The following is a 26,087-nucleotide window of genomic DNA, read 5'->3' on the forward strand; positions in this document are numbered from 1 at the left end:
CATGACTGACAGATTAGTGAAATCAATTGAAATTTTTATACTAACTTCAAAGTCTTTAGGATTTGCCCTTATATCATTTAGCTTCTAAGCTTCAATATGTTCTGAGAAAGGAAAAAGTTGAAAGATAAGTAGAAAACCTAAGTATTTATCAATACTCAGGAAATCTAAGGAAAGCGTGACTGAAAACAATTAACAGTCAAGTAATTTGCAATTTGCTCAATACTACTTTTTCTTCTCAATACAAAAATGTGACTTGAAGAAATCCTCCTATCTTTGATGTAAATTGCTTGCTCATCTTCAATGCTTCTTGGAAACAGCATTTTTTAGAGAAGATGATGTGTAGATTCCTAAAGCAAAAGGAAGCTGCATCTTTTCCAYGCAAGTCAGTTCTTGAAACCTACTGAATATTCACGCTGTAGTGTCAAACAGAGTTTAATACCATGCTTCTGTTGAGAACTCAAATGAATTTGCCTTGTGGCATTTATGGTGGAAGAACAGAGTTGTTCACATTTTCTCTCTTTTGACTAATTCACAGATTGCAAATGAAATCATACAAAATAATCTTGCATGTAAATTATTTATCAGGGCTAGTGTTAAAAATGCTTATATTAATTATACTCAAATCTTAAAGCTTAACTGACCTTTAATCACATTGGCTTCCACTAATGTAGCTGTCCTAGTCACATCCCTTTCTTTCTCATGGTGCATCAAATCATTCTGACAACTAACTTGTAAATCCGAAACATCAGCGGCTTGATTTGAGCAGAATTTCTTGGTGGTGTCTTCACAGAAATTCTGAAATTAGATAGAAGAGCGCATTGATTTCACACATAAATTGTTATTCCAAACTGGATACTTTCACAGCTGTGACAAGTAAGAGCATCATTCTTTGGGCACTTCTGTGAATTTTAACCACAATTTTTCTGTTTCTCATAATAAGTTATCAATCACATTTAACACCAATGCCTGTCTTTGAGACACGTGCATCACAAAATAACATGACAAGATGGCACTATATGTGAGGCAATTACCCTTAAAAATCTCTATTCTCCTTTGTGTTGATATACGGATATGCAAATGCACAGAAAGATGTATCCTTTTCTGTTGATACCGATTTCTTTCTGATCAACTATTTCTATTGTATTGTTCATTAATTTAATGAGTTCTATTATATAGTACATTACAAAATCATATAAATTCTGGCATTTCAATTATACTTATTCAGCAGCCTAAATAGTTAGACAGTTAGACAGCAGACAAGTATAGCAGTATTAATCATAATGTTGTTATATTGCAAAAGCAAAATTATGTGATTATAACACTTGCATTTCCTAAATTTCATGCTTGGTATATGCACTTTTATAATTCTTTTTTTTTTTTTTTTTTTTTTAACAAGAAGGTATTTATATCATAAGCACTTTCCATTGTATGTATATTTTCACTGGTATGAATTACCTGTATAAATGTCAATTAAAAGTATCATAAATCAAACCTTCATCAAAACTATACACTAATTTCAGTGTAGTTATAGTCCAACTGTAATCACTATATCAGGAATTGTCCTTATTAAAGAAAAAAAAAAAAAGATGTTCCTTTCAAAATCAAATGTAGATTTTCATCAGCAATGCTAAAGCCATCTCATTCAGAGACAGAAAGTGATGTTAGTAAAACTGACAGTAGTTGCACAGTAGTAATGTCTGATCTGTTTAAAATCAACTTGCACTTTGRGAAAGCACAGCACAAGATCACAGTTTATGACAAGTTGTCTATTTTGAAAGAAATATCAGCAAGTTAAAAAAAAGCCATTGGTAACTGAAACAGAAAACTAGAGACAGTATTTTTAGTAGAACAACTGAAGATGAAATCTGTGTGGTAAATTTTTCTCAGTGGGAGGGTCATGGCATGACATTAAGTGGAGGAATCTCATTTTTCCGTTAAAGGAACCTACAGAAATTATCTGCATTCTCTGAAATAAACAGTGAAAAYGAAGCCCTATCTACAGGGGTTAACTGAGTGACAGTATTCAGTGCAAGGTTGAGCAGCCCAGGTACAGTCTCTGGGCACTCTGAGGTACTGCTCTTCTCGATTGCAAAACAACCTCTGATATCAAGCAAAGCTGTAAGCGCTGATAAAATTCACAAAGACCTTGGGGATTTGTAAGAAAAAAAAATACTATCCTGGAATAGCTTGCCAAGAGGACAGGAATGTCAGAAGAAATTCTTAACAGCAAAGAAGAAAAAATAACCTAATAGAAAAGATACTATTTTTTCAAATTGGGACAATTCTCRGCTGATTTATAGAGTAGGGACTTCCCTGAAATTATAAGAGATTTGCCTTTTTTTCACCAGCAGAGTATGACCCTTCTTTTCTTGATGATTTGCATCAGAACATTCCTTCCCCTCAAAATTCAGCCTTTAAGTTATTCGAGAAACCCAGTGAAAATAACATAAATAATAAAGTATCTTTGAAAGTGTAATTCTTGTCTAGTCAGCTCCTTTTTGAACATATTAATTGCAGCAGTTGGTACCATGGAGTACGTTCAGCTTATGTGCTCTACATTGTCTTAAGTAATTTAAGAAAATGCTTTGGTGTCAAAAGGGAAAAATCCTCTCATTACAAAAAAAACTAGTGCAAATCTTGTCAGTCATTCAGCAAAACCACACACTATGATACAATGGTTTCCCAGGGCACGCCACAAATAAATTAAAATACGTAGAACTCAGACGTTTAAGAACAAACCAGGGAACAAACTAGGAAACTTCCCTGCCTGAAGAAATTAAGTGGTCTCCTCATGACTTTCTTTCATTTCTATGTCTAATTGCTTTTTGAAGTCAGTTACTCTTCTGATAGTCACATCATGTGGCAATGAGTTCCCGAGTTTACTTCTACACTGTATAAATTTCTTTTGCTTTATTTAAGTCTCCTACCTAATCATTTCAAGCAGCTATTGCAATCACTTGCAGTTCCCTTCCTCCTTGCATTCAAGAATTTACAGGCATACATGAGCTCTCTCTTGAGTCACCTCTTCTTATGGCCCAAGAGTTCTAGTCTGCTTGACTTCTCCTCTTACTGAAGTCAAATTATATTCAGCAATGGAGCAGATCATAGAATTCTGTTTTTTTTTTTTTTTTTTTTTTCAGGAAACAGCCCAAAAGCTGCCGAAGGCCCCTTGTATATGACACCTACGTGAAACAGCACTGTTTATTGACAACTGCTCAGTTAGCTAAGAATATAGCCCAGAAGTTATAAAAACTTTGGAGGGGAGCTCCAATAATATTAACAGCAACAACCAAGACCAAATAGTTGAAAAAGAAGCTCTTCAAGCAAGAGAGAAAATAAAATCTGTAAAATCTATTTAAATATATAGATATATATGTTCATAATACACATTATTATTTGGGGGTTTTTTTATGCCTTTTTTTTTTTTTTTTTTTGAGTGGGAGGGGAAAGCCTCAACAGTATCTAGAACATTCAAAGCAAAGAAGGAGAAGCATTTGTTTAAAGAACTGAAAAATGTGGGAGTAAATATGAAACCAGCAGCTGTCATGGTCTCTGATAACTCTGTGAGAGATGTAATGGCGTAAACCAGTGTGAAAAAGCCTTGCCTTTCCAGACAGAAAGTCAAGCTGTTATATGATTACAAATGACTCTGGTGAAGAGGAGGACTCATTTATCGGAGCAATCAGTGTTGGACATGGCACTACACCTTTGGAGTACATTTATTATGAGTCACCCCTGCTACTAGACACAGATCATAAACCTTTTACTGCAATCTGGAGTGGCACACTCCAGAAACTCAAGTCAGAGCTCTAGACATATATCTTTGCTTTGGCATATACTGCACTGGTATATTTACCCGTAAAATGCTTAATTGCTTCACGGACCTTTCAATCAGGAAAAAAAGAAAAAAAAAAGAAAAAAAGAAAAAAAGCTGAATACATGGAATGAGAGAGTGATAAATAATTTTGTAGTCCACATATTCTTCACCATTTTCAAACAAAAGACAACTTGTCAACACAAGCTACAAAAGAATATTTGGTAAGAGTCATATGGCAGTGTACTCATGGGGAAGTCCAAACCAGAATTTATGCAGGTTTAGCTTTTAGTATTTTACAGAATATTTTATAGCCATGATAAGAGAAGGGTAGAGAGGGAAAAATCAGTCTAAAAGTGAGACAGGAAGATGATTTTTGCTGTTTTATAAAGAAGATCTCATAAGTCTCAGGAAAACTCACAGGATGACATCCTAAACCAAMAGGGATCATTTTACTCCAATCTTCCTTACATATGCTTCACTTTCTGCACAAAGAATTCAACACTGCAGTAATCAGAGAAGAGTCCCAGGTTTTGCTTCTTGTATAAATATAAAACCAGGGCAAGTGATCATACAGTCAGATCCGTAAGCCATCCTGAACCACAGATCCAAATTCTCTGGTGGCTTGCAGGAGTGTAAATTGGGGTAGCTACATTCCTTCCAAATACTTCAATCCAGATTTACACCACTTTTAGTCAAAATAAAATTTCACGCATGATATGAATGGGCGAACGAATGCACAAATTCCAATAATGGGAACACACAGCTGGAAACTGCTGACACCTCACAGGAAATTTGCATTATTATGGCAGACGGTTAGGACTGATTTATACCACTAGAAAGGAAACAATTACCATTCGATTATTACTCATTTGTGTCCCAAGGTAGCCTTTTTGCCTGATCTATTGGCAAGCCAACTAGCTTGCACATGGAGGTAATTTTTGCAAGGGCACACTGTACCTACAGTTAAGGGTACTGACAAGGGTCCGTGATTTTGTAGTGAAGAATTTTAAGTGCCTTCCCCATTGCACTGATTGCAGTGCATGATATCAAACCTTCATTTTCCACAGTCCACTGGGCTGTGGAAAAGGAGAGGAGTTAGTTAGAAGCAGCTTCAGAATGGCCATAGGCAATAAAGAGGACCCTCATTTAGGCTCATTAACACACAGGACAGGAATCCTTCAGAGAATTATTATTTGCCTGCAGAGCTCCTAGGATACTGTAAGCTAGAGAAGAACTGTATTTGCCCAAGAATAGGCCAAGGTTACATGGTTTCAAGGACAGGAACAAAATTACATTGGATAGTCTACCTTAAAGGCATGTAGAACCACTGATTAAATTACTGTTTGTTTGGGGKTTTTTTTTGATCAGTGTTAAAATTCTTAACTATTACCCCTTTACAAAGTACTTTTTGTACCTGGCCACAATATCACAATTAATTTGATCTTCTCTGTCAGTAGTCTSGGATTTTCCAGGGATTAAAGTGGAGATGCTAAGAAATGAAGTCATGATAAACTTCAGAGAAATGCCACTGTAAACATATACGTAGGAATCAAAACACATATTTWAAAAAAAAAGCAAATAAAAGCTTTTCTTTTYTTTTTTTTCCCTAAAAGTAGAAAAGAATTAGATTATCCATGTTCAGAGCTTGAATTGAAACATTTTGATCTAAAAACTGAAACAAAGCAGAAAGCTAGATTCAAGCTATATCCAATTCTGCAAAAAAAGGCAAACCAAATAAAGTAGGGAATTGAATTGTCTTGAAGAAATCAGCAGATATATGGAACATTAAGAGTTTTGCCCAATAAGCAGTTTATCAGTGAGCCTGCATAAATACACGCTACTTAAAACAGAATAAACAGTGAAGGAAATGGCATTTCTGTAAGAGCAAAACAAGCTGTTCCGTTTGTGGGATTTTGCCTGTTCACGAGGGAACCAAAGAGGCCGAGAAGAGAAAGAATGGGATACAGCCACTAGATGGCTGTATTCCCTGCTTTATCCCAGCAGCTCCAGCACAACTTTTGCACTTAAAACTTCATTTCAAGGGCTTACAATGCAGCAGCAGAACTGTAGGCAGAAACTTTGCATACAGACTCTCATCTGACAAATACTTCTGGTCCGGCCTTTTAAAACGGCAAGAAGAACGGATTTTGCTGTTATATCTAGGTATAGGCTGAAAGAAAATATTCTTCATCTGGCTTGATCATTTCTTGGAACAATGATACACACTGAAATGTTGAAATATGGTCATTAGACTGGGAAGCAATGGTGTGGAGGAAGGAGGAGCAAATGGAGGGGAAATGGGCATCCAGCCAGCTGGGGGACCTTTAAGGAACAGCTCTTGTGTGAACACAGTAAAAGTTTTCACAGAAATTTCATGAGTGTTTTGAGTGGGTAATTAAATATCACTGCACTTTCCAGACCTTTCCCACAGTTGAGGTGAATATTCAGCACCTGAATGAAGTAAGATAATTTCTTTAACGTTATCAAAAAAAAAAAAAAAAAAAAAATAGACATGCAAGTGTGTGCCTTTCTAACATTCTAGCAAAATTCTTTGCTTGCTTCAGAATTTCAGAGCCCGGGGCTTTTTGTTTGTAATCCAACGACTTTCATGTACTCATTCACTGCTCACAGTACTCATTTAACCAGTTCTTGTTGGATCAGATTTTCTTTTTCCAAAAACCTATTCCAGAATGGTATAGAATATATCTATATTGTGAAGCTTTGTTGCTAAAATATCCATATTGCCAATGGGCAGTTAGAATTGTGAGACTTTTTTTTTTTTTTTTTATCTCTTGCTCTGCATATCTACAAGCAAAAGAGAACATAAAATAATGTAGGGCACCCCTGAGCGGCCTGGGATGAACAGCGCTCTATTTATCCAGCACAAAACCACCAGGCTTATGTCTTTTGCTATTAACAATGCAAATCAAAAAAAGATATTTTTAAATCTGTTTCATAGTAATTCAAAATGCAAAATAYAGAACAGCATATGGGCTTCCAGCTCCATCCTTTCCCTCTCCCTTCACTGGCAAACACATAAAGAGGTGAAAGSCTCATATCCCAGAGCCTCACAGCAGACAGCAGAGTTTTATTTATCTTTACCCTAATGTATATGACGTTTGCATGMTATTTGTTTCTGCAGCTATGCCTGTATCTGGGGCCTTTTTTTTTTTATACACAGCATTATACAACACTTTTGAATTCAAAACACGACGGAGAGGGAAGGGAAATAAGTATTATTCTCTGAGCTTTATGTGCTGGCAAATTGAAACATGCCCTTTTCCACACAGCCTTGAAAGGTGAGCAGTAACTTGTCAAGTCCCCCCTGCTGTCACCTCTCCATACATCCCGCCTCGTCACAGTGCCTTCAGCGCCAGCGGCACCGCGCAGCCACCTTGCCCATTGATTTCATCCGATCAGGAGCACTCGGCTATAGAAATTTGGCCTCAGCTGTCTCAAATTGGACAATGAAAAACAGTTAGTAGCCACTTGTGAAAATTTTTGGTTTCCATGACACTCGCTGTACGAAAAAGGCAAGTGTGAACCAAAGCAGGAGCACAGCCCCGATGCTGGATGGGGRGGTTGGACACCTTAACCTCAAGCAGTTTTTTTCATTGCCTACCCATCCAGTAAGCAGAGAAGTTTTTAAGAGAAATAATGTTCCAAATATGCTAATAATTAAGATATGCTCCTGTATTACAAACACATTTTGCCTCAGCGAATGGAAGTGCTTGTTTGTTCAAAGGCTATGAAATGTTGCATTTTGTGAAATCACCACTTAAGCAAAAGACATGAACTCTTCTCATTTATCTTAATGGGACATTAACTGGAAATTTAATCACAAGGGAGAGATAATTATCTGCAGGTTTGCCAAACTGCCGATGGAATCTATTCAACAGAACGAATTCTGAATGCTGAAGTCAACACGAAAGTAAGTTCAATCTAGTGTGGGGAAAAAGTTCAATACAGTGGGGGGAAAATTAAAACTGAAACCAAATGGAAAAAAAAGGCTAAAATTTCCTGTAGCTCCTGACACAGAATCTCAAATCTGGCACTGAACTCCTAGCAGTCTGTCCCTCGATCTTCAGATCTTTTATTCCCCTAACAATTAGGAGACTTAGCCAGACTGTTTCAGACCAAAACATGTCACTTAATATCTTCCCTCCATGATGGCCATATGCAGATACCAAAGACAAGCAAGAAGAGGGTAAGACTATCAACTGCCTCCAAATGTCCTCTCAGCCTCTAAATATTTTTCTGTCAGGGAATTTCCTGAGTTTTATGTGGTTTGTCTATTTAGTAACTCTCAAAGGGGTCTCTCTTCCAAGTTTTTGTCCAGTCTCCCCTTGAACTCCTGATACACTCCCAGCCTTGTTCTGGCTCCACCTTGGTCTGAACGTATCCCGTCCCATTTCCTGTAATTGTGGCCCTGCAGAGAGCAGGGTGGGGGAAGCGAGATTTTCCAAATAAATTGTTTTCAAGTCCTAACTGCTGTGCTGCCCTTCCTAGCATTAGTCTGCAAGTCCAGCTGCAGAGCTCACACTGGGCTGCTTCTCTCTGAGTGACAGAAAATGCTGTGTGTGGCAGACAGCAGCCTCAGTAAAGCAGCAGGACGCCACGTTGGTAGGAATTAAATACTTCAGAGCAGATTCTGATCTCAGAAAATAGGTGTAAATCTGAAGTTACTCCCTGCAGTCCCAAAGAGCTATTCTGGATTTACTCACTCATAACTCAATTCCGAATCAGACTCTTTGTTTTTTCAAAATCATTCGGTTTCCAGACCACAGTGGGGAATCTAACAGCAGGAGTGAAAGGAAAAAATGGCTTATTTTATTAGTAAAATGCATTCCTATTCCAACAGGTATTTTTGTAACTTTGAATCCCATCAAGAATCTGCTTTCTCACATATTTATATATACATAAATATATAAAAATGTACACAGAGGCTTGAGAATATAAATATTTCAGAGCACTGGAAGYAAGTGTTATTTTGGTGAAAAAAGAATCTTCTGTCCCTTTTTAATTTTTTTCCCCATTTATTCCTTATTCTCTGACATCAGTTCAAAGCTCTGACACTGAATTCACTCACAGATGTGTTAAACTTCACACTGGTGGCCAACAAATCTGGTTAATCATCGAGGGGTTGGTTTCTTATCAGTGCTGAAAAATGTGCTGGGGAAGATTCTTTCTCATCAGAAAGAAGTGTTGAATATTTCAATGTCTCACAAACTGGTAAGTATATTCCCTCCAGCAAAGCATGACTTTTTAATGATCACTTTTAATAATCACTCATAATCACAGGTATGCAWCAATACTATTAAAAAGGGACATTTCAGACCTGTTTGATAAATAATCAACTGCTAGTAATTCAGACTTTGAATCTCCTCATTTCACATCAGGGAACAAAAGGGAAGAGAAGGGCAGGAAAGGCTTGCAGGACCATTCCCCCTCTGACATCAAAATTAAAATTTTGTGTGATACAATAGTCTCACTTCTGCTTCTTTCTCCTCTTCTATTATCATCCTTCTTTTGGATGCTGGAGTTGCCTGGAGCTATGAGATCCAAGAGGTCTCTCTGGGCTATGAGCGCGGAGAACAACTAGTCGAGGTCAACGTCTGACTTTAGAGCCAAGCTGAAGATTCAACCATGGAGCTACTTTAGTACTAAGCTGTGAGGATGAGAATTAGTCTCTAATTAGTTGTAGGACAGATCTGGTGTTCCAGTGGTCCACAAGCAGTAACTGTGGTACGTTGTTTATGTGCTAAGAAATTTCTGATAGCAGAGCAAAGTTCATATTCCAGTACTGTGCATTGCACATTGTACTGTGGATGTCAGAACCTGAAGCACATATGTTCATGTTAATGTGTGAGGAGCTAGTTCCAATTGTTCATTGTACATACATGCATGTGTCRTACCACTGGCTTTTACCACCACAGCATTCTGCCTACTATGTCTTCTCTCCAGTGCTTTATGCAGCAATCAGGTGGTTTCTTCCTTGGTGGTRTTTGTGGTGGTATTCTTGGCAATATTTTCTGATGCTCCTAAAAGAACTCTTCTGGAGATTACAGTTACTCATTTTCAACATATTCTGTTTATTTAGARTACTGTTAAAAACATGAACATAAAAATGTTCCCATTATCTGTGCTGCAGAACTATGGCTGAAGTTGTAACTATGTTTCAGGTAAACTAAAACTAAAATAGTCCTCCAGTATTGACTTTTGAAATTATATCCACTTTCACACTCAAATTAGACCTAAAACAGGTGAGAAAATCTTTAGGAAAATCTAAATCTAGATTTTTTTCACCACAAATATAAGACACATAGAAAAATAGCGAAATATATATATATGCGAGAGGAGAAGAAAGAGAATGTCACTTTGGAAAAAAAAATCTTTTTCTTTCATGTAATTTCTCAGAATTATTTCAGCTGGAATATAAATCATATGATGCAACAATAGCCTTGCATAAACCTAATGCATGTGCTTTTCCCAATTCTGAACTGAACATTTAAGAAATGGAGCAGAACACTGACATGGATGGATGGATAAAATGGATGGAAAGAGGATCTCTTCCTCTTTCTATCTCTTGCAAATGCTACATATTTATATAGCATGGTTGATAAAGGACACACGTAACAGGAAAAACATGACATCTTTTTAGATACTCCATCCCAGCTCCCATCAAAAGGCACACAGCGCATTTGCTCTGACAGGCTGCCAATACAGGCACTCGAAGCAAACAACTCCTCTTTGACAGGACGGGGATGATGTACACTAGAAGTGGTTTGAGGTGGACTGGCAAAAGTTGAGCTCTGTGCGGCCTTTTTTTTTCCCTTTTCTATTTTTGTTGTTGTTGTTGTTACTTCAAGCCATTATATTACTATTCTTGAAGAGGACCAGGGATTTAAGCTGCTAAAGAACTTAGCAGAASTGAGGTATGGTAATACCAATGCCACTTGGTGTTTCTGTGATACTTCTGAAACTTCAATACTCTCTGCAAGAGTTTGAAGTGAAGAGGAAATGATAAAATGTTTTGCACATGGTAGACAGAAACTCCCATTAATTTTGAGCTGCGACCAGTATTCAACCTTGATAATTTGATTTTTTCAAGACTRTCTTATACTACATGCAGGAAGCATAGCATCCTGGATGCAATAACAGCCTGGGCAATGGAGAAGAAGGTACCTGACATCTGACCAGCCACGTGAAACAGGTCAGGCCCCACACACTATGATAAGGAAAAGTTGAAGGTATAAGTAATTTTGGTTTATTGCTCTGACCTCTTGGATATATCATACAGAATGGRTTTTTCCTATGGAGACAAAAGGCCACATGGGGGAAAATAATCACATGGGGAATGAAATTACTGCACCTGCAAGTCTTGGTAATGCCCTCACAGAGGTCTTAGGATATATCAATGTTCACCCTTGCAGGAAAGGCTCAAAGACATTTCCTTCRTTCTCATTCCCTGAAAAAAATCCTATGGTTATGTTCTCAGTCTGCTGCATAATCAGGATCCACCTCATCTCCTAGGGACCGCTCTTGGCACTGACTGCAAAGTAGACAAAATATGACCAAAAATGTGAGTTTGGATCCAACCGCCATCAGCCCACTTATTGCCACAACCTGTTTCTAGATGTGCAGTCATGCAGCTGGCTTGATAGTTTGGATACCAGTGACAATATTTTTACCACACCTGTAGCATCAAGATACAGTTCATCAGAAATGAGTAGTCCATCAAGTAAACATTGATGCATGGCAAATATACTTAAGGGAATCAAGATGTTTTTATGGGAGTAATCAATAGAGATGTATTTTGGATGGACACAGAAAAGTATATGATAAAATCCCTGTGATACTTAAATATCTAGCAATTTTTAGAGCTTTAAGGTAGACAGCATGCTTAACAAACTTGTCTTTTTCTGATATGGGACCATTACTTCCCTTCAGAAAGATTCTTCAGCTATAATAATGGATATCTTGCTTCCATTAAAAGTGGGCAGATGAGGATTTCACTAATCTCACTGAATAGCTTCTTCTCCTCCCATCTGTTCAGTTCTACAATTGAGCTACTATGCAGCAGATCAAAAGAAGAGCAGGAAATTTCAGCCCTGCTACATATGCATTTGTCTTTAAATCTTTGCATATAAAAATCTTTGCATATAGCTTTTGTATACTAAACCAGATCTTTTAAAATGCTTGTTTGTTATTTTTTTTCTGAAAGGTGCTGTGTGTAGAGAAAGTTCTAAGAGGTATGTATCCTAAACCATGTTTTCAAAGCTCAGGATGACCTACAAAGTGCTATTTTTTAAATCACTTTCACAGTTGATCAATGCATTAGTAACTTCTGGCATGGATACTCTTGCTCCATGCTCCTGTTGATCTAGCTTGTCAAGATACATCTTCACATATCTTCAAAAGACTTTTCCAAAATGACCACAAATATACACCAGACAGAAGACTATTTAACCAAATGAAAAACTGTTTTGTGGACAATGCTTGGAACCATTTCTTGAAAAGAAAGTGGATTTCAGTGAAGCTCTTTGAGGGTAAAGAGTTGTTTGTCTCTCATGAGTTTGATCACATGGGTTTATTTTAGTTTCTTCAGTCCACGGAATAGTCCAGTCCAGATGTATGCACTGATTTGGGCTGATTCCACCTTCCTCCAGGCAGTGTGATTGCATTTAACTGGTCTGAAAAGATCCACCGTGGTTTAAAGGCTAGTCTTGCTTTCAGCCTGATAACAGCTTAGGAAAGCTAATGATGCTGAAGGTATTATGAGCTAAACAGCAGCTATGATGTTGACGGTTTCTGTAGTATCAAAATCTCTTTCACATCGCTTCCACAACTTGCATTACAAAACCATTTCAGTCAGTMAGGAAGATTTTAGAGTTTTAAAAAAATCTATCTGCATAGCTTTTTTGTGTTAAAAGAATGATTTTTTTTTCATTCTGCACAAGCCAACCAACCATACGAAAATACTTTGGGAAAAATAGGCAACACCAAAACCCTGCAATGATCTGTTGCACTTCAGCATCTGTAACATCCAGCATATTTGCAGGCAGAAGTGCAAATAAATCATGTTAGTACAAAATCAATTGAGTGAGCCACAACATGCATGCATTTTATGACAAACCACTGATCCTGTGTGTCACCTGGCAGCCTTATGTTGATGTCACGTGAGCTATACAAATTCTASAGTAAACCCCAGCACAACACAGACATTTAGGTCTTTAGCACAATCCCAGTGACAGCAAATCTAGAAAACTTCTGAAGCACTATCTTTTGCATGCAAGAAGAAAATAAAAATGYCAAATGACAGGCATCTGCATACATTCCTTGGACAATTTCATAGGCAAAGGGCATATGCAATTATATTTTTTCCAGCTCTGAAATTCATCCAAATTCCAGGGAAATTCAATGACCTGTTCTTACTAAGTCAACTTAAGTATAGAAAGTACTATGGACTTTGGGTGAATTCTACACTCCTAGCCGGCCTTGTTTATTTTTCTCTTGTCCCAGYTTTCTGTGACCTGTGACTGTAGCTATCATTCTTCACCTTGTTAATATATATGCTTGTGGAGTCCGTGTCTGCATAGCAAACAGAAGTTCCCAAAACTAAATTAAGCCAAAATATTTCGAACAGAAAAATGGAGTGCGTGTCTTTTTGTAGGAAGAGGTTTGGAGCTGAGCTGGCAGTGATGAGTACTGAGTGAGACACCAATTGGGAGACCAGCCTGTCTCTCATACCACCATTTTCTCATCCTAGTCACAACCCTGAAAAATGGAGACACTCCTTTGGCTGCTACAGTGAACAAAAGAAAAAAGTAGTAGATCATGCATACAAAATGGCAAATCTGGAGTGAAATGAGCCCCAGCAAATCCCAGAACGATGAGCTGGTTGATRGTTCTTTCAAGACGGTTGAGAATGCACATGCTGAGCATTTAATGAAAGCAGCCCCAACTCTCAAAAGCATTTGCTTGGTTTTGTTTTTTTGTTCTTCAGCCCCCCTTGAGATAAATGCATGAAAAAAATCTGATCAGCTGAAGCAAATCAGTCTCATTAAAATTCATGAGCATGGTCATGTGAGTAAAGCTGTACACATGCCTGAGTGTTTACAGGAGCAGAGCCTTAGAAGTTCTGACCCTGCCAACCTCACACATACTTAAGTTTGCTACAGTGAGCAATCCCATTGGAAAAACTCACCATGATATTGTAGAAGCCTAAGAGCTGGCAAGATCATAGCCTTGGAATGTATGTTTTCTACCCAAAAAAAAAAAAAAAAAAAGCCAATCTTGGCACTAAGAAAATCATAGACCATAGGTAAATAATCTATCAGATGCACAAATCTTGTAAATTTTAAAATTAAGGGTATTCAGGGAAGGCTCAGGGAAATCATCTCATTTTTCTGAGACGAATTCAGTGTTTAACATATGACGTGTGGTACCAAAATTCAAATGATAAATAAAGAAAATAACTTGGCATCATTTATTTATTTGGTTCTTTGAGGAATTATGAGAAGACTGACAAGAATAAAAGAAGAATGTACYGGTTTTTATCATTAATTCTGTGGCTTAGTATCTTTCTATTTACATAGGTGTATAAAACTTCAAAACTATCAAATCCATCTATTTTTCTGGATGCCTGGTGACATTTTAAAATGTATATAAATAATACAGATCTCCGGTTAACCTCACCCTAGAACACTTATTTCAGCTCCTTGGAGAGCTAATAAACTCAACAGCAGGCAGCACCGCATGCGACAAGAGCTCTTGAAAGAAAAACTTCTGACTACCTGGAGTTGGACTAAAATCTCTCATTCATTTTGCAGGAATYGTCAGACAGTTTCTGTGAGATAGTAGCAGTTTCTAGATGACAAAACACCCAGATGAACAAATGGCTTCACAGTGAAATCCCTCTTTTCAGCACTGTTCATTTCCTAAAACAGATTATCTCAAATACAGCACTTTAGGCTGCAGTCCCAGAAACAACACTTCCTGACCCGGGGAGTCAGGTCTTAGGCTCCTATGATGCCTCCATCCAAGTCAAAAGTTGTTGGGATAGCAACTCCTGACTCCTCTGAGTCCGTTTGGCCCATCCTGTAACAAGCAAGTAGCAGCGGGGAAGGGAACCCTGCAAAGTAGTATCTGGGATCTAGCTGGACAGGTACAGTTTAGAGATTAGAAGAAGTTAGATATAAGTTTTAGATGTATCTTTGTATTTTGCAAGAAATCTTAATTGCTTTCTGCTCCTAAACAGAAATTCGCTGGAAACTTCCAGTAAAATTTCTAACATTTTCAGTTTTGATCTACAGTAAATAAGTTTAAGCAAAGACAGAGTGAAGAGATCTTGTGTTTTGAATAGTCTGTTTCAATATTTTTACTAGTTACCAGTTTTGCACATTAATTTAGTAAATGTTGAATAAAGATTTTTCCGTGACTTAGAACTCTTTATTAATAAGTCTGCAGTTACCAAATTTCTCTTATTGTCATCAAAAATGGTTCACAATATTCAGACAGTGACAGTTAGAAAGCAAAGGCTATAAGCTACACTACTGGCTATAGCAGCAATACAATAGAATTTTCTGGATTTAGGTAGTCATCATCACATCTCTCTCACAAACTTGAGAATGTTCTTTATAGCAACTTCATAATATAACTATCTAAAACTTCTCTACTAAACTCTAGATTTGGGCAGGTATTCATTTTTTTGTGATTTTACAGATACATTTACTACATTGCTCCTGGCAGACTGGCAAGRGAGCACACAGGAATTATCTCATTTAACTGTAGATCAATGCCATGACTGCAACTATAAAATTGTAGGCAAATTGTGCAGTAACTACAAGGTTATTATCAATCACTTTTAACTCTGCAGTGGCACAGGAGAGAGGACAGATACTGTAATAGGCTCTCCGCTGAGTATATGTCATTAATACACTACACTTTTTTTTCAGTGTTGCATCTCTTGCTCGTGACGGCTACTTCTGTCTTGTAAATGCTAAAAGTAAGGAGATCAACCCAGGTTCAAGCAGCACAGTGAATACATGAGTATCAGCGATGTTTTTCTTCTTATAGATGAAAAGGTTTGCTTAGTTATATATTATTTATCAGATATGTATCAACTAACAACTTTCTGCTTTCACTTGGTAATTATTAGGTCACAGCCCTAAGCTGAAGACCAAACAAAATCAAAGCTCTCTGTGGATTTAGAGTTTTCAGCAGGTGTTACTTTATTGAATAAAATCAGCAGACTTGGTCAAGCCTGAACAGTATATCTCAACAACCCATCAGATTTCAACACATAATTTATGAAGGCAGGAACAGAGTCATCTGCTTTGCCCCTGCTGCTGGTTCTTCATGGTTATGAGAGAGACTTCTTCCCAGTGATGGGAAGAAGATGGGGCTGATGGTAACGCTTACAGGAACAGGGAAGCCAACAGCCTTGAGAAGGGATGGGGACTCAGCACGGTTTTAGTACCCACTGCAGCAGTCCCCTGCACAGCTCTCTTCATGCTTGTTTTTCTTTTTTCTCCATCTGGAAAATGATAGTGTGGGCCAGCTTTTTAGATCTGAAGTGAATGACACCATATCAAGAGGGAATATTATTTCTGATGATTGTGCTGTGCATACCAACCRTTCGCCTGTCCCAGATTTTTGCTGGGCTGTCACCCTGCAGCAGGTCAGGCTTGAGCAGTGCACCTTAGAGGAAACAGTTTAAAAGTAGACCAGGATTAAAGCAGTGATGCAGACGGTTTTTATTCTTTGCTAAAATAACTTTTTTGACCCCCTCAACTATTTTCTCTTAACTTCAATCTGCTATAAATGTTGATTTCACTCCTGATTAAAATCCTTCATTTCAGGTAGTCCTCTGACTTCAACTCCTCCTGTACATGTTGGAAATTAAGGTTCTGGGGCAGAGAGACACTCATAACATGCATCGTCAAGCATAGGTCTCGAAGATTTGAAGAACCAAGTACAGCAATCACTTTCTCCAGGATTTCTTCTAATCTATTGTATTTCATCTTTCTGCCATAAACAGAGGATGAGAAGGTGCACCCAGAGGACTAAGGTGGCAAAGCTTTTCCTGCTTTTAGTACAAGAGTGGGTGTCATTCATGAAAGAGCTGTCTGGTGATGATCTCTAGCCATCCCAGAATAGTTTTGCAAAAATAATACTAAACAGTCCTTCACATTACCATTCTAATACAGAATTTCTCTCTAGGTTTTGATGTAGATTTATAAGGACATATTTCACTTACGTGAAAAGTGCATCCTTTCAGGGACAGCATTAATTCCACCTGAACAATAAACTGTTGACCTAGAAAAATACTGCAATGGTTGCAAGTTCAGTTTATAGGCTGATGGCTCGACAAACTCCATATTTGTGATCTGAGTCTATCCTTTTCCCCAAAGACTGTAGAGAAAAATTAATGTCCAGAGATTTATTTCATGACAAAAGAGGTCTGCAAGCCAATAAACCTAGCCACTACCCTGCTGTGTGACTACAGGCAAGTCATCTGTTGTCTGTCCTTTCTGCTATGCCTTCGCTATCTTACCTGTTTAGAGAATAACGTCGAGAGTGCTGGGGCTGCTCCTTGCTGTTTCTGTGGGGTTCAAAGGCCTCTAGACTCTCCCTCCAAGAGAGCTCTATGCAAGACCAGTAACTGTAAATATCCATGCAAACTTTACATTACACCATTTCTTATTGGAATTTAATCTCATTTCATACAAATATCCCACTCATTTTCTAGTGATTGGTCAAATCAAGTCCCCAGATGTCAGTAACCCTCCAGCAGTGTAGATACTGAATCTACAAACAGCTGCAATAGCAAATGCCACACATTCACACACACACGCACACATACACACACACACATCAATCCTAGCTAGCACTATTTTTATTGTCTTCTCTTCTGTATTATGCTTTTACTGTCTTTTTGTGTATTTGATACAATCCCCTCCCTTTCCCCAAAGTCACAGCTTAGTCAATTTGTGTTCATGAAATATGAAAACATTCATACTTACATCTTTATAAAATATTCGCATTTCAAATACAGAATGCTGGAAACCACCTAACTGAAACACAGGTCTGAAATTAGAAAAAAAAATCCACTAAATTGCACTTGAGGATTTGAAGATGAGTTAATTTAAATGCATTCTGCCAATAAAGAAGACTTTTTCGTCTCTGTGTCTGCTACTGAATGAATGCTGTCTCCAGCAATGTTTCTATCATCGAAAACAGTGACTTTGCAGAAGCATGATTTATCATATTTAAAAATGATTCCTAAAGATGAAGAGTTGCTTTTTGTGAGGTTCCACCATGTGTCCCAGTGCCCATGACAATATTACTGACTGGCCCCCAGCRTGACCCAGCCTACTCTGTACACTGTATTTCACTGGGCTGCAAGGCAAGTAAACGGTGATGAATATATAGATTAAATGACAGGCAYAGCATCAAATTCCAGCAATAATAGGATTTCCTTATGCCCTGCTGCCCATATTTTCTTTATAGGGTATGCAAGCTTTCCATTTCAGTTATATTAACTACTATATTAACTACAACACAAGCTTCAACCTCGTTTTCTTCTCTCCAGATACTTTTTCTTTTTAGATGGCAAGCACTTCAGTAAGGATCATCTCTTTTTCAGTGCTTGCACAATGGACAGCCCTCTCCGCTGTTTAGCAGCACTTATGTATACATACTTACACAGCTGTCCTGCTGACTCTGAGCTAATTTTGTCAGAAGTAAAGGCTAATGTGCAAGAGTGGCAGAGTCTGAGCTCTAGGAGGTTCTCCAGCTGGGCCTGGGCTATATGGAAATGTGCCTTAGGTACAGCTGATGCAAATACATCACTTTTTAATGCTGAGGTGAAAACCGCTTAAGGAAAACTGCATACGGCTTCAACCAAATAACGTGAGACCTGAAAAACAGAACCACATCCCCTGGCTCAGTTATGTGGTTCTGCTGAAACTAAGCACCCTGTTAATGGTTACATGTCCAGTCTGCAGACATGACTGTTGTCAGATCCATCACTATTCAGTCAGAAACCCCTCGATAAAACTCTGTGCTGGGCAGTAAAAAAACTTGCAGCTAAGAAAGAGGGAGCTTCAATGACTTAAATAGTTTTCCTATCATCCCACTTTTAGCTGCCCCAGGAGCTAAAACTGACATCAACCAGTTTTATGCCCTACTACCTCATTTTTTACCAGAGCCCTTTAGAGCACAGGGAATATTGCATTGAAATACATGAGCTACCATCCAAGGATGTATTTATTTCAGCCAGATCTAGCAAAGAAGGCATGCTCAACAGAGGAGAGATGGGGGATAGGGAAGAGGAAAAAAATTAGACAAGTGAAGAGGAGCTGTTTAGATTAACTCATTGCATCTGTCTTAAGTCATACAAAAAGATATAATTTTACCCAAGAGCTAGCCTTCCAAATGGCAATTTATTTTCTAGAAATAATTTAATGACACCCTGCTATTCGAGTGCCTGGTACTTTGCATACAAAGAAAAATGGTACTTCAGCTTTGTCATCTAAATTAGACTTTTGAGACCAGGTCCTCTGTGGGTATAAATTAGCATAGCTTCACTAACTCTGGAGGAATTATTTATGCCAAAATGCACCAGAAGGGAAACAGTGTAGGAAAAAGGCCTTTTTTGTTGTTGTTGTCTGTAAAAGATCAACCCTGTCCTCATTGTTTTTATTTAAATTATTAATCCTCTGGGCATCTYCAGTGTGTCAATGATTTCATAACATTTGTAGATGTGGAGAATCTATATGTAGATTCACAAAGCCATGGGAATAGACCTTGCAGCTCTCAAGCAGAGGAAACACAGGAATAAGCTGTGTAGGACAAGTGGTTTCTATAGTCAAGGCTTCTTGACTGCTTATATAACCCTTGTGCAATTCTGTCTCCAACCCCCACAAATACCAGCAAGGAAAAAAATGGGCTTATAAGGTAAAAATGCTCACATTAAAGACAAAAATTCCTTGCCTTATCTACTAATTTTTTGTCAGAGTCCACTGAGTTTTCCCTTGGCGGAGAACATTAGTCCTTCTAAAGAGAAGGAACAGCAGTCGAGTAGGCATGTGCACGCTGCTCACATCACTGGTATGCACTGTTAATATCCATAAATGGAATGTAATATCCTGTCCAAGGGGCTGCCAGTCACAAAAGAGTGGTAAAATATTAATTTTGCTGTAATGGAATTTAAAGCCCTGGCAAAAGAAAAAAAAAAGAAAAAAAAAAAAAGTACAAATTACAGCCAGAAGGAATCATGACTTTAAACCCATAAAGAAGAGAATCCATGATACTATCCATCAAGATCACAGGACTCAATGGCATAGCTGTACTCAGCATTGCCTTGGAGCCAAAGCATTTGTATTTTATTGCAACCAGTTATGATTCTATCAAACAGAGGAATTACAACTGGGCTATTCATCTTTACATGGAACATTGATGGTCCTTCAAAGGTGATGCWATATTGCTTTTTTTTTCTTTTCAGGAAATTCTGAAAGGTAATGGCAGTTTTACTCGCTGACRCGCATTAAAACAGTTCACTTGTGAGCTGTTCACATGTGAATCCTGGGAAGCCAGTACCCACGCTCCTATGTGCCATTTTCACTGCCCTTTCTGTTTATTTTAAAATAGTAATAATGTAAAGTAAGCAAGTAAGAAATATATGAAGGATACTGAGGTAAAATAATATTTTTAATTATTTTCAATTATTTATATTTATAAAAATATATATACTATATATTTTAACTATTATTAAAAGGAAAAGGATTTGCAGCAGTAAGAGACTAGATGATGCTTTTAAACAGAACTAATAATTGTTTCATCCTCTGGACTTCTATGAAATTCATTTTCCTGGGAACATATTACTTACTACTCAGATTCTGCARCTTGCATGATATTGATATTCTCCCAGACTAATCAATTGGTTAAACAGGAATTTTATATCATCTCATTTATTGTWAGGTATAAACCATGGGCTAAGTAGCTAAGAACTTTTAGCTGAGTTAATACTACCTTTTTTATTAGGCTAGGCAGAAATGAATTACATTCTTATGTGAATATGATTAAGATGAATAAAAAATGTGTGCTTTTTCTGGGTTTGGTTCCTCTCTCTACAAAAGGGATTGTTTGAAACAGTGAAGATGACTTCTTTCCTTAACTTAATGACTTTTAAATGAAATACTGCCATACATGTACCAATCTATACATAGTGTCTGTATGTCAGTAGATAATTCTCTCAGACTGAAAAAAAGTCTTATCCAATGTTAACACAGCCATAAGCCATGACCATTTCATGTGAGCTGATATAAAGAAAAAACTTGCTAGGTCTTATGGGCAATTCCCAGTATGGTGTGGCGTTTTGCAAAACATTGTTCTCTGCAACTCATATCTACTCATATACACATTCCAGATGAGAAAGATGTTAGAGAATGTAAGTAAAGACCAGAAGAAACCATGAAATATAAATAAATATACTTTATCACATCTATTTATGAAAATATTTACCCTGTGAGATTAGTAGCTTGAGTCTCATTTATTAAATACTGAAGAAAAAAAAATTCAGTGTGAAATTATTTTGTGGATGTTTTTCTGTATCTACCATTGAAAGGTATACAGAACAGCTGGTCAGTATAATAAGATATTTTTGGGATGAGCATGAATGAGTCCAGATTAAAAAATACTCAAAAATAAAATAAAATYGACAAATTCATATTGGACTGTAGCTTTGATTTTGCCTGTTCAGCTACAGCTGGCAATATCCAAGAGAAAGGAGCAGAGCAGAATGGAGTGGAGGGGAGAAGAGACATCTCTTCAGTTATGCATATGTGAATGTGTGCGACAGAATTTTAGCAGGGACTATTTATTAGAGTTTCTGTTCCAAGAGAGATGGAAAACCACAGTATGAGCTCAGCTCTTTTCCATTCTAAAAGAGCTGAACAGACACATTGACATGCACAATGTTTCAACACAGTAGAGTCAAAACTCATAGCTGTAGTATAAAACCATAAATATTTCTGCCAATGTAAATGGATTCTTCAAATGTAAATTGATGCAATTAAAGTTCTCTTTGTCACAACAAAGGTATTAAAAGCTTACTGGAATTACTTTTTAATTCAAGCTGCTACTTGACATGTTCACTAGGAGTGAAGATGAAGGTTTCAAAAACCTCCTTGTTATTCATCTTTTCATAAGAAAAGCACAGGACATGCTATGGGGTTAGACTGTCAAACACCTTTCATCTTTCTAATTAATTATGTGTGTATGTGTATCTGCAGAGGGCAAAGTAGACTCCTCAAGAATTTCACTTTAAACAAAGATTCAACTCTTAAGCAAACACAATCTGTTTTAAACAAAAGTTTTGCTTAAAAAAAACCCACATAGCTGTCACTTCTGAGTGGTTAGACCTTCTCATGCCTTTAAAACACATACAGACCTTCTCATCCATGCCTGTCATCATTTTAAAAGGAGCTACAACACCTTTCATCCAACAGTGATGGATGAAAGCAAGGGTTGTTAGATATCTTACAATCCAGTATACTCTTCAGTTATTAATATTGCAAAAGCTGTGATAYAGGAAGAATATCTTCTATTTGAATTCTGATTTTTTCTCTTTATCCAGAGTGAAATTCGCACGACTATATGTATTAAAAAAAAATTGAAAGACAGCATGTTTTCTCAGTCCTATTAATAAAAACTGTAATATAATGAATTCTACATTTTTGCTGAAGACCTTCTCGCTTTGGTAGAAATAAAATGAGTACTGTAGGACAGAATGAATCCTCAAATCTTTGTTTTGAGGAACTACATGGAAATTACATTTGTAACTGTCCTATGTGAAGTGCAGAAATGAACTTCACCCTGGATACACACATGGCCAAACTTCCAGACCCTATGAGACCCCTGCATAAAACTGAGAGACACATGCCACRTATCTGAGAAAGCCAAACAATAAGGCACTAGAATAGCTCATTGGGTGCAAATGATAACAGACCCCTGAGGGCTGAAGTAATTTTTCTATTAGAAATGGGCATGCTGTAGGTTCCTGGATGACATGAGTGTATATAAGACTCATCTTTCCATGCCAAGTCACTACCGGCTAAACCAGGGGGTCAGCTCATCCATCAGAGCTGGAACTTACTTATATACACACTTCACATGTCCTTGCTGTGATTATCTCAGGAAACCTCATCAGTACAGCCATGGGTCACTGAGGTAACCCCAAAATAGCCACTCAGCTCTCTCAACACAGCTGGGAGTGCTGGCCATTGCAGGAGCTTGAAGACATGGTGCACATGTGGGTAGCTAAGCAAAGGCCTCTCTGGAGCTGGGCTCAGCCAGCTCCTTGAGTGCTGTAGGCAGGCTCACTCATCAGGACAGCACGTGCCATTCTCAACACAAACCAGTCAAATTCATGCTCGTTGGAAGACACTGCAACTCCAGTAAGGCAAATGGAGCTTTATTCTCTGAAACCAAGCCTGCGCGCCTCCCAGGAGCTCTATCTATCTGAGCACAGACAGCCTAAGACAGAACACAAAGTCAAAATATATTCACAGCTGAGCAGCTAGCGAAACAGTTGAAAGAGCCTTCATAGTGTGGGTTTCRGACAGGAAACAGTTTGGCACTGCCTAATGATCCATGTCAGAGAGAAAAACCAAGCACACCTTCTGACAGGCATTTCCATACTGCAGTATCGGATGTTATGCCTGAACTACACTACGTGTTTAAGAGGCCCAGGAAAACATTTTGGTTAGGAATACATACAATGTATATTCACTGCTGAATACATAAAACACTCCTCAAGGATTTTTTAAATCAATAAATTAATATTGCAGGTAGTCATCRTGTTACTGCGATTGTGCTGTACCTGCAGTTGGATTTGCATGAGGATTTTGAAAGAAAAAATGAAGGCAGCGCCTAGAAATATGTCTTCTGAAATCAACTGAAAGCTAGCCTTAATCTGAAATTGTTAGAATATACATTTTATATCACTGGGTATCAAATTTCCTTTTGTAATTATGTAAGACATCACAAMCAACAAATAAAGAAAATCTATTTAGGTGCTCAAGAGAAACAAATTAGTTTAATYTATAGTCCATAGAAATTTTAGCATCATATATTATTGTTGTTGTTGTTACTTTTGAAAGCTGCTATGATGTATTACTATAGCCATATAGGCACAAATTGAAAACGTAGATTAAAATGTCTCCTAGTTGACCTTCTCACAGATCTCCTATGAATATAAATTATATGCATACAACAGTAGCTGATCGAGTTATACATTGTGAAAAAATACTCTTTGAAATATTGTTCCATCATGTAAATTACATAGTCGCATGGCAAATTGTACATTTTTTAATACTAATAAGCACTTTACAAACTATTGTGCAACCTCCACAAATTTGCACTATGTGAGAGGTTGCAGAGACACATGACAACCTTCAGTCTATGACTGAATGAACTTTGGACTTCATTAATATGAGAAATTCCCTTTGATATTTACTGTTTGCCAGTACAAACAACAAAGTAAAAGATAGTGCTGAGCTGCTCTGATTGAAGACAAATAAAGAAGAGGGCACATTGTCTCAATGAGGCTGCAAAATCCTGGTGTGGACTGCAGCCTCTCCTTCCTTCTGTGCTTCAGATGGTCAAGCCATTGAAGGAGAAAAGATTGCGTATGCTTTTCTCCTGATTTTCATCAGGAAAAGATGTCCTTTTATCCAGGACAGGATCGAACACACAAACAATAAGCCCTTACTCTTGTGCTTACTCTTGTGCACTGAATTCCATTAAATTAAGCATATATAGGCCTTAAGAGAAATAGCTTAGGTGTACTCTGAAAATCAGACATTTCATCATACCAGGGCATGAAGTTCCAAGAACAGCATATTAATTTACAGAACACTAGGTTCCTTTTTCTTTTTTTTTTYYTWWTTTTTTYYKKKKTTTTTTTTTATTTATTTTAAGAACAAAATTTTGGGAGTCACAAATCACAAGCCAGGCACTGATTAATTAAAATAATTTCATGATTTTGCCTCCATAGCCGAAGTCTACTACATGTTAACAGCATTACTGAATGTTTAGCTTACCCAAAAGGAAGGCCTTTTTCAATGGATATTTTGAGCAAGGCTAGCTTTGCTGCAGTTATGACTGCAGGCCTTGTAGCCCCCCTACACCTGCAAGTCACGTCATCAGGAAAGACTCCTGGGACACAGTARGGACATGTTCACTGTCACCACTACAAATAATCAAGTGGTTCTCATATCCCAACCTGCTGGTGATCCTGAACTGGTTTTAAAGGGAGGCAGAGGCTGCCTGAAGCTGAGCTCAAGTTGCTTGTCCATCAGTCAGACACATATATGCCCAAAACAAGAACTGCCAAAGGACTTGCCATACCCTTTACACCAGCTGCAAGAGCTCCACATCAGCTACTTTACCTCTCTTTGTTTTCTGTCTGCAGAGCTTGGTGCTGCTTTCTGACTTACATTTTCTTCACAAATAGCTCCATCAAAAACTACACCTATGAGTCTCCTATGATTTAATGTAGGGAGCACTTCCTATTTGTACCTATAAATCAGAGATTATCTTCCCTAGTTCACATCCATACACAGCCCTGATGTCATCAGATTACTGTTCACTACTTCTGCTGTAAGACAATGAAGAAAATATACAGCCTCTCTATGTTGGCTGGCATTATACTACACTCCGAAAAACTACCTCAATCTCCTATTTATTATAGCCACAATGGTTTATCCATACACTAGAGCATCTTCTGGGAATTATCATCCCAGACYCTCTTGAAAAGTGTGTTCTATAGAAAAACCTTATTTTTAATAGGAATTTTAATATATTTTTTTCATTGTGGCCTCTGTGTGCTTAATGAACTGTGGCCTCTCTGGAAATACACCACCTCTCTTTGTTATACTTGTGGGATCAGGGCCTCCAATACACAGTGCATGAGTTTGGGCCTGCAGAGTTACTTCGAACTAGCATTTATTTGAGATGCTTTTCCAAGGGCTTTTAGTCTCAGTTTAAATATTTTTCTGCCTTCTTAACACATAACCTTCTCAGCTGCTTGTCCTGTCACTGGGCCTATTTATTAAATACAGACGGTGCACAGTAAGTTAGGGCAYGAGTTTACGGCTCCTTGTCACTATCTCTGTTTGCAGACACTTCTAGAGAGCCTCCGCCAACTTGACCTTCTCTCAGTAGCAAATAAAATATCTAACAACGGCTGCCTACTGACTGT

The 26,087-nt window shown here is 37.7% G+C and overlaps 1 protein-coding gene across 1 annotated transcript in view; it reads right to left on the reverse strand.

The window, feature by feature from the left end:
• Positions 1–26,087, reverse strand: part of THEMIS (thymocyte selection associated) — an 80,394-nt gene that overhangs the window by 15,911 nt on the left and 38,396 nt on the right. The window contains exon 5 of the mRNA XM_026044060.1: positions 638–795. Coding sequence (XP_025899845.1) covers positions 638–795 — 158 coding nt within the window. The remainder of the gene's footprint in view (positions 1–637; positions 796–26,087) is intronic.

The sequence above is a fragment of the Nothoprocta perdicaria genome, unplaced genomic scaffold (genome assembly GCF_003342845.1).
Source record: "Nothoprocta perdicaria isolate Ctin4 unplaced genomic scaffold, notPer1 scaffold_349, whole genome shotgun sequence".
NCBI classification, from domain to species: domain Eukaryota; kingdom Metazoa; phylum Chordata; class Aves; order Tinamiformes; family Tinamidae; genus Nothoprocta; species Nothoprocta perdicaria.